The 10,614-nt window shown below is 33.5% G+C and overlaps 1 protein-coding gene across 1 annotated transcript in view; it reads right to left on the reverse strand.

Annotated features, from left to right (window-relative positions):
• LOC140164549 (LIM/homeobox protein Lhx5-like) overlaps positions 1 to 6,027 on the reverse strand; it is a 52,840-nt gene extending 46,813 nt beyond the window's left edge. The window contains exon 1 of the mRNA XM_072187854.1: positions 4,915 to 6,027. Within this exon, the coding sequence (XP_072043955.1) occupies positions 4,915 to 5,087 (173 nt within the window). The 5' untranslated portion in view covers positions 5,088 to 6,027. The remainder of the gene's footprint in view (positions 1 to 4,914) is intronic.
• Positions 6,028 to 10,614: the final 4,587 nt, after the last annotated feature.

Below are 10,614 nucleotides of genomic sequence, written 5' to 3' on the forward strand. Positions count from 1 at the left end.
AAGTTGCTTTTATTTTTGTATAGACACAAAATAGCATCCAGTGGACTTCGTGTGGTAAGTTCAAATCACTTAAATTATATAACCTGAAACATTTTAAAAAAAATCAATTAATATGCTAATGACCCTCACATAATATGCATTTGTAAATTCAATTTACATATGCACGTGTCTGTAGAAATAAAATACTAGTCTAAATCATTTGCGGTCTCTCGTTTTATCAACCGTCATAAGTCAAATTGTATTCTTATTTTAAATAAATTTTTCAATTTTTAAATACTTTTCAAATTTAATTTGAAATACTTTTAAATTTGAAATACTTTTGAAATTTAATTTAAAATACGTATACATTTGAAATACAAAGAAAGAAATATACTTGGATCTTTTACTATGTATGATGTAAGCCTATTTAATAAAGCACTGTATTTAAAAACATATTCTGATTTGAGTCGTGTAAAACAACAATAAATATATAAATAACGCCTAATAAAGTAAGTTAAGTCTAAATGACGTAGACTTATAAACCAGTCGTATTTACATATTTTGATAGACATCAATCAATTTTTGCGCGGCGGGACAGGTGCATTACAAAACAAATTTATGCAATATTATTTTTGAGCAAAATTTCATTTAAATAAAATCCAAAAGAACCGTTGACTATAAATTACTGCAGATCATGCGAGTATTTTTTGGGGGGCTTTGGGGCGCCAGCCCCCGTGGTCAAAGTAGGGGCGGCAAAAACGAATTAGCAAAGAAAAAGGGCGCCAAAATTGAAAAAGCATAAAAAATTTGAAAAAGGTTGCTTTTGGGACGCTAGCGCCTAAAATCCTTTTTTTTTTCTTTTCTTTTTTTTTTTTTTTTTTTGCTCTTCACTGTTTCAAACGACCCTGAAAAAAATTGGGTCAACCTTTTCGGGCTGTTAAGGAAGGGGCGGCAGAATTGTTTCTTCTTCAGCCCCCCGGGGTTGGGGCGGCCACGGTACGCCACTGCAGATATTGCATACAATTCAAATATCCAGGCATTGGTTATAGACCTATGAATGGTGAATTCATTTAAGATGCAAAGTTGTAAAATCTATATCATATTCACACCACAAATTTATCAAATTCTATTGACAAAAAAGTACATAATCCCTATAAAAATAAATACACTTTTTTTAACCGTGCAATGATCGTGCAATTTATATAGCGCAAATTATAGTTTTAATTTAAATTTTAAGATTACAAATATATTTTATATCAACTAAGATCTTTATTTCATAATAAATAAATAGCAACACCCTCACGTATGAGTAAATTTTCAGCAAAAATAAATATAAACCACACTCTCGCGCTTTGCGTATAAATCGATATGAAATTACCCCCTCATGCATTTATGCAAATAAATATCACCATGATCAAAAGCAAATAACTTGTGATTTTAATAACGATTCTGTAATCAACGCTTGATATACACGCGGGTATGATTATTAAATCAACCCCTTTTCACACCATCACAAAAATATGATACAGCAATGTAAATGATATGTGATTGTCCAAAATATACGATCATGACAAAAATATGATTAGTTCATCTCTTGATGAAATATGACACCAAAGCTGGGAGATGATGGATCAAGAAGATTCCGATGTTTTGATTCAATGGTAATCAAACCCATTGGCTTCTCGTTTGCCATAGCCACTGTGTGATTTAGATTCAGAATGCTCATTTACTGTCAAAGCACTCGGCTTTTATAGTCATGTCGCTTCGTCACCCTTTTTCGCCGCATGCAGCCGGTGTTCGCGATATTTTAATAATCATTTATCAATAAATTATAAACACAATAATCTTTAATAATGGTGATAATATATTCTACTGTTGTGGTTAAATGTGTCGTGGTTATTTTATTATGTGCATGTATTTTATGATTTTATTAGGCCTAAAAAGATGTTAAATTTATTGCTGTTAACAAACGAGTTTTACTTTCAACATTGGAGAAAACAATTTATACAAACAAACATAATTATATACCATTTAATACCACTATTAGTAGGCCTATTATAAAGAGGCTAAGATATAATTGATATCTCCTGTTCCTAAATTGTTTATAAACATCAAAGCAAAATAACTTTGTATTTGTCGTGTATCATTTCTCTACTGTCAAGTTATTTTCTGTGTTAGGCCATGGTCGAAAATAGGCTAATGATAAAGTGCAGTGTGTTTATATTGCATGTATTTTATATTTTATATTGCATAGATTTTGATTTAGCACGACCAAAAGATTGATGATGTTTATGCACTTTTCAGGGTGATATGTGCATGCAGGCTGAAACTATACTATTCATATACATTTATATAAATATCTATATAGGACTGGTTTTATTCACGACAATTATTGGAGCATCGTGTTAAATTGCTATGCACTCACAATAAATAAATCAATGTTAGATTGTATTGTGTTTTATATACATAAGGTGACGAATGGTGAAATTGTTGTGTATTGTGGTAACACACGCTATACTGTAAAGAAACATGATGTATGCCTCGTATATACAAATAAACACACAAATATATGTACTATCATACTATTAAAATAATGTTGACCCTCTTTGAAATATGCACGATGTGTGCACCTGCACATTTAGTCCATGCATATTTTTACCAGGGATGATTTTATACCAACTTATACTGCTAAGGCGTTTTCCCAACAACTTGTTAATCTAATATCTGCTAATCTGTTAAATTGTCTCTTGAGAGGCAGGATCTGTGTTTGTGAGTGCGTGTATAGCCCAATTTTAATATGATTTAATATTGGTTGACATAATGATAGTGATTGATATTGGATTTGAAATATCTTGTTATGTTAATGCAAGAATTTGTTCATTTTTTATTGAATTATTGCTAATCTTATCAAATTAACAATTTATCACAAAATACTTGACAATACAGGTATTTAATATTTGATATGAAATGAACTTGATTTGTGTACACGTCTTTAAGTTGTCAGCAAGCTTATAAGGAAATTCAAGTGGGCATACATGCAGCCATATAGATAGGCAATTGCCCTCCAGGCCTAAACGTCTTCAAACACACGCAAGAAGATAGTTCCTATAAACCGACAGCCTTTAAGAAAGTGAGAATTACATATTTTTGTCTATAAGCATGGCAAGTTATAAGTTAAGCATCCAGTGGGATTCCATATTTTATAATTGGTAAATATCATTAGGATATGTTAGGGGAAAGATGATTGCCTGGAGTGATAGGGGCACGGAAGCTGTTGGTCGCGGGGTAGCAATGGATATTTTCCTGTAGCGACGCTTGGGGTATGAACTAGGCCATCACTCTGGTGGTTCGGCCGGCCGGACGGCGACACCCTATATGTTCGATTAACTATGAAATATTATATTGTACATGACTTTGATTTTGTAAAAGATAGAAGTTTAGTTGGTCTGAAGGGTTAAGTAATAATGTCATGCATGATCTTATAAAAGTGCACTCATATAGTACACATGTTTGATCAAATTAATATGTAATATAGGGTATACAAAAATGTATGACTGTGAATTTAACTTAGATGTAAGTACTATTAAGTAGTATATTAAAGTTGTTATAGACTAACATTACAAGTAGTAGTATAGGTTTAATGTTAATTGACATAATTTTTAATTGCACACGCGCGTTGAACAATAATTAAGTAACCCACAACAGACTTTGATTTTTTAAAACAAGATAATACATGTGAAGGTTTAGTTCGATCTTTTCAATGTTTTTTATTACAGTTTTATTTACTATGTATTAATATAAATTATAATAATAATAAGTGTGCATGATCTTAGCGTGATAACTTTTTTTTAATGTGCCTGGCTATAGCCTAAACATAGTTTTATGCAGCTATACAAGACATCATTCGGTGTGCATAATTATATACATTAAAACAGGCTCCACGTTGATCATGTTACTCATTATTGAATAGATGCAAGTATAATTAGGCTATGACTTATTTATTACCGTGATTTATATATTCATAAAGAACAACAAAGGCATTATATTGCCTCATTTAATAGTGGACTAATTTGTATAGCCTATACAAAGTTTATAGTTTTCAAGTTGTGCATGCAATAAAATACAATATCGATCCTTAAAATATAAATAAATACATTCATGCGAATGTATGGTTGCAGAATGTGGCTTTATCGTTCCCATTCTTGCAAAGTTAACAATACTTTATCAGTGTTAACTTTTACCTGCACCACGTTGATAGATGAATGTGGTATCCAATACAAGCCGAAGTTTCGACTGGTAATCTGACAAGCACGGTCTTTGTAAAACCACACAACAAAACTCTCTCTGTGACTCATTCAATTTGACATCTCAAAACTTTAGATACAAAAACTTTTTCAATACACAAAAATTCCTCAACTCTTTAGAAAATCTTTTTGCAGTCTGGTTTAGAACTCCCATACATCATGAAAAAAGTATATAAAAGATAAATAGATTTAAATTGCACTGTATAACCTTGTGTGCATTTGGGTTTTATAAAGGAATTTCTATCATTATAATGTGCTACCAGAATTGATCACTTTGGTTCGAGATATCGATCAGCCTAAACTATATAAAATACTATTTACTTGGAACCGGCTTTTAGTGGTCAACCAGGTTGACATGCAAAACGTTTTTATGTGTTAAAGATATTTTAAACTTTTGACAATAACTTTTGATAGTATTGGATTAAGGGATTTTCAGGTCAACGATCCGATTGATGATTGAGAATTGGGTTACTTTTTTTAATCAATTATGCATGCATGTATTGATACCGTTGACTGCAAAACGGGGTTAGTAAAATGTACACTTTTTACACAGAATTAACTTATTTTTACCAAAAATGTTACGTGAAATCACTGCGTACGAGTCTTGCACACTCACATCCGGTAAACCTACCTAAAGAAGTCAGTTTTGCAGAACAGTTTCCCCTCTCGTGAAAAGCATCTTTCCGCCAACCTAGCCTTGCATTCACAGCATTGTACACATTTCACATGCCACGGTCTGTCCAATACATTTAACAGAAATCGGTCCACAATCGGCCGTTCGCAGCCAGCACACATCTGCACCATATTTCTCAAAAGAGAAATGGTCCCACACCTTACCGGAATCACGAATTGAAATATTTTCGGTGCCGTTGTTACGCACCGATTTTAATCTTACGACGAAAAAAAAAAAAAGCTAAGTTTAGCTCATTCGCCAGCCAAGTTTTCACCCCAGAAATTGCTGTGTTGAAGATAGCTATCTATCGTGCAGAGCGCCGCCGTAGGTAGCGCGACGCCGTTGAACAGCTGACCGCCGTTAGATACAGGAACCCGGAGAAACTTGATGCACTTGTTATGTGCGAGTGTAAGTTATCATCGAGGATTTTCCAAGTTACTTCTGACCTTAGTTCAAAACATTAAATATTGTCAAGTTATTACAAAACATAAGAGTTAAATCCATTCAGATTTGCACAGCAGAAAACAGTTGCCAGCCTTCCCTGCGTAGCCTATAGTGATCAAGTAAAAATATTAAGATTTTAGAAGATGCCCAAAAAGTATTTCATCAATAAGACACAACGAAGAAAGTCGTATTATATGCTTCCTCGCTAGTCGCCACTTTAGCGTAAAAAGTTGCCTATAAACTGATGATGTCCCATACTGAAAGAAAAGATGCCTTAAATACAATTAAGTCAGATGAAGATATTACAAGTCCAGCTGAAGATAATGATGTTGACACCACGAAGCTCTAAAAGCGGATGCAAGACACAGAGATTTGAGACGGTAATATATCCCCTTGCAATATCAACGTAACAGCTTTGAAATTGGTATAATAACCTAAGTCTGTCCTCATTGGCCGAAGCGAGATGAAGATATGAACGCCTTACAACTGGACATGTGTGTAGATATTAGATACTCTGCGACGGTGAAGCCATAGATATTCGCGAGAGATTTTTATTCACTGAATGACACTTCTACGGGGCGACTACTATACTACACATAAACACAGGCGTACACGTCACAGGCGGTGAACGGCGAATCAACGTCACGCCTCAGCAGCGGTGTAGCTTTGTGTCTATTGTGCCGTGTGTGACATGCACAGCGAGGAGTAGCTATCTTTAACCAATCAAATACAGTTTCAGCACGCACTTAACTCCGCCCTCTCTTAACTTAACACGGGGATCATCAGTTGAGATGATCGGCTACAAGTTCTACAAGAAACCCCTGAAGCTGTTTTTACTCTCCTCTCTTTTTTAAGTCCGACAACTTTAAACATGTAAAGTCCTTTGTAAAGAATATCTCTCAATGGTCGAGTGTTTTACTTTGAGGATGTCTGCATGGTTTGGACCATGTTTCATCAAAAGCGCTTTAACTGATATGTTTGTACAAGACCCTTAACATGCTTACGACCTCGCTTCTTATGAAAACTTTAAACACTTAGCGAACACCTATTATTATGGTTGACCATTTTCATGATTTATCAGTATACAAAATATAAGTTTCAACAAACACTGCATGCTGGACAATGACGCCTAGCCTATGTTATATTGTCAAGTTGTAAGATTGGTACAACTTGCCCGATTGTCTAGTTGTAAGTTAGTTGTATTAAAGTTGAGCTTTCATCTTCTCTGGTGTCGAAAAACAAACAGATATTTTTGTACTTATAGCACATATACCAAAATATATTCGGGCAAGTTAAAATATTTTCGGGCAAGTTAAAATGTTAATGTCTGACGGGCCAGTTGTGACCCACAGCAACTGGACCAAAGGACAGCTTGACTTAACTTAAGTATCAGTCCTGCATGGAAAGGGTTAACATGGTGGTTCGAAGGAGGAGGATCAATGAGTTGTTAAGGGTGGTGTCAACATGGAAGTAATACATGATACCGAATTTGTAAATAAGCCGCTTTTAGAGGCTAAATTTAATGGGATAAAAAAGGCCATCGATAGACAAGCTTACAAATAAACTGTATACATTTCTTTAGCTAATACAACTTTGCTGTTATCGAATTATTGAATCCAAAAAAGTGACAGACAAAAACTGACACTTAGTTTTTCTCGCGTTTACAACAACAGCTTTTAGATCGATGCTGTAATCCCATCAGGAACTTAGACCATTCTTTATACCCTTTTTAAAGATAATCTTATTTTTGACTTCGAATTGGCTCGTAAAGCAATTGTGTTAATACACAAAGACATTGCATTGATCATATTAAATTCGATCGTTATAGCGATTTGGAAAGATGATATGGCTAGCGTAGCTTGTCATTTGAAATTCGATAGATAAATATTTTGTCAACTTTTGATCTTAAAGTTAGGTAGTTTGCTTAAGGTTGGATATGCATGCAGAGTTGGCCAATAAACACACATTTCTTTTTTGTAGCTTCATATCACTTAACCATTTTACTTACCTGCAGTTTCAATGGTATAGTTTAGGATATCATATTTTTACATATTTTTATAATAATAGTTGGTTTCAATATTTCAATATCTAAAATTATTATGTATATTAGTAACTTGGTATAGTACTAGTATAACATATATGTTGCATATAATTACAGGTTAATACTTTGCAAGTTATCACTGACTCGATTTGTGATACATTTTACAAGAGATGCTACTGTTTCTCATTTTCATCAGCAGCGCGTGTGGTGGCGGTGTTTGGTTCTCCATGATGAGGAGCTATATCGAGGAGCGACAGATGGACGTTTCAGAATTCAGCCTCAGTGATAAAATTCAGCACTGTTCTATCATAGATAATCTATGGTTTCATATATGAAGGACAGTACAATAAACATGATAATTAAAAGGTGCACTTTTTAGTGAAAAAAATTGAAATTAAGACATTTTGGGGAAATATTATATAAGTAGAATGAGCACTATCCCAGCATAAAACACAAAATGTTTTCAAACGTTATGAACGTGTTACAGGCGCATTTCGGTTTTGGTTAAAACGTTTTAATAACATTATAACATATTAATGGGTTATATGGTCATGAAATCATTTTAAAACGTTTTATGAAAAAATACCACAACGACAGTTTAAAATGTTGACAAAATAATGTTATTGCAAAATATTAACATTATGTTAGAATGTTTTGTATTAATTAAGATAACAAAAATGTTATATGAATAATATTGAAACGTTATACCCTTTATTATAACATTTAAATGTTTTCTGTAATATAATATATAAATAAAACGTTTTGTGTTTGCTGTGTTATTTTGAGAATCCAAGGAGGTGCAATTGTGCCAATGCGTGAGGAAGACGCGATTCTGATTCTGGTCTATAAATAATAAGTATAATATAACACTTGAAATCCCTACTTTCCAAGTGTCTGAATACGAACAAAATCCCACAAAAATAGTTCACAATCGAATATTCTAAATTTGAGAGAATCATTTCAGACATTTCCAGGATTTTTTATACATTTTATTGCTCCAGTAATATTGGCAACTGCAATTCCATGCCGTTTTCATGAAGCAAATCTGGATATCCTGACATTTCTTTTATTGAAAATTTACTCCTCTATAGATGTGCACTTGTTTTCTGGAAAAGCCCACTTGGATGATTTATACCTTAACTTTTTACGCTTTCTGCAGTGGACTATGCGAAAATGGTCTAAATAGGCATAATGATGAGACGAAGATGATTATATTAAAATGATGAAATAAACAGAGGAAATTATTTCCGATCTTCTCTAGAAATAACAGATGGGTGACAATTATTATGTATAGTATAATACTCGTGCCAGTTTAGCCAAAAGAAAATAGGGCATTAACCACCATTATCATCCACATATTTACATGACTTACATGCTTAGTGCTTACATAACTCAATTGACTGGTCTGACAAAGAAACATCTTATAGGAGACGTTAACTGTGTCATCCAACTGACAAGATTAAAGGCACGTGCGGATCTTCCTTTTGTTCAATGACAATTAGGCCATTGTTAACACGAACAAGATGTACTTGATCAGCCCAAACCGATCTAATGGTCAACAATGATTACTGTAAACTATAACCACAATTATTCTAATTTGATTATAGATGAAGAGCATTAAGCGCGCTTCAGACTCCGAGTATTGTACGTACAATATTGTATGTACAATATGTACGTTATTTAATCTATTGCCATTCTATTTCCAGTAATGTTTAAGTTCTAACGAATGTTTGATGACGAAAAATCGATAATATGTTACATACAATATCTAGCAGAAATATATTATCGATTTTACGTCATCAAACATTCGTTAGAACTTAAACATTACTGGAAATAGAATGGCAATAGATTAAATAACGTACATATTGTACATACAATATTGTACGTACAATAAAAAGTCTGTATACTGCTTTATTGTATGTTTCTTAAGTTTGTTTGTCCAGCAGCTCATTTTAATCGTTAAGGTGGTACTACACCCCTGTCAAATTGTGTGCCTATTTTTGCATTTTCTCAAAAATTATAGCGTATTGGTGACAAGTAAAATATGTATATTATAGGGGCAAGGACTATAACTATACTGCACTGGAAATTTTATTTCAGCACAGGCAACAGTTGTGGAGTTACAGTCAAAAATGAGGGAAAACCAATTTTTGATCAATAAATCAATAACTACTTGCCATGAGTTGCTGAATTTCCAGTGCAGTAGTTGTAGTACTTGCCCCTATATAATGTACATATCTTACTTGTCAGCAATGCACTATAATTTTTGAGAAAAATGCAAAAATAGGCACAAAATTGGGCAGGGTGTAGTACCCCCTTAAGTGATGCTCATCAGGAAAGTGGGGTATTTATCGGTATTTTTGGTTGACAAAGTTGATGGCTAAAAATTTACGCAACAATTGTTGATCGGACAGATACAGGCTGCGTGCAACATGTGCATGTCGAATCGAAACCTCGGGATCGAAATGACAACGACTCAGCACCATAGCAAGGTGAGGGGATACAGGCTGTATCAAAACAATTTTGTACCCGTCAGTGTTTGGTGTTTGACATCGACAATCCTGCTTCTTTAATAATTATACAACATTGGATCCTCTTGCAATGACCAGGATTGATCATTGTTGATAGTTTTAAGACAATATAACATTTATTTATAAATAAGGTAGCTCCTATCATGCTCCTAGGCCTATATATGTTGCATTTTGATGTGGCAGTCTTGTCTATAATCACTTGAAATCGATGGGTACAATAATTTTGATACACCCTGTGGGGAAGGATAATTATCTGCAAATGATATAAACGCTTCCTGAAATACAATGTTTAAGTTTTTAGTTAATCTAAAAGTGTTTACATTAAGTGTTAAGCACTGAAATGTTTAAAATTTAGAGTTTTTATATCGTTAGTGTTGACCGTTTATAACACTTTGGTGTGTTTAAGTTAAGTATAAGCTTTATAGAGTGTGGTTATTTGAAACGAGAATGAAAGAGTTAGGTTTTATTTTGTATTTGTAACCTCAGGAGTAGAGGTTTCTGAAAATACCAGTAATTTCTAGAAAATGTACATGGATACTAACTATTTTAAGTTCTTGATAAACACTTCATGTGTTTAAAAAGTGTTACAGAAACCTAAACATTTTTATTTGCAGTGTTGCTTCTGCTGCTGCTGCTGATGAT

Source organism: Amphiura filiformis, chromosome 11, assembly GCF_039555335.1.
Source record: "Amphiura filiformis chromosome 11, Afil_fr2py, whole genome shotgun sequence".
NCBI lineage: Eukaryota > Metazoa > Echinodermata > Ophiuroidea > Amphilepidida > Amphiuridae > Amphiura > Amphiura filiformis.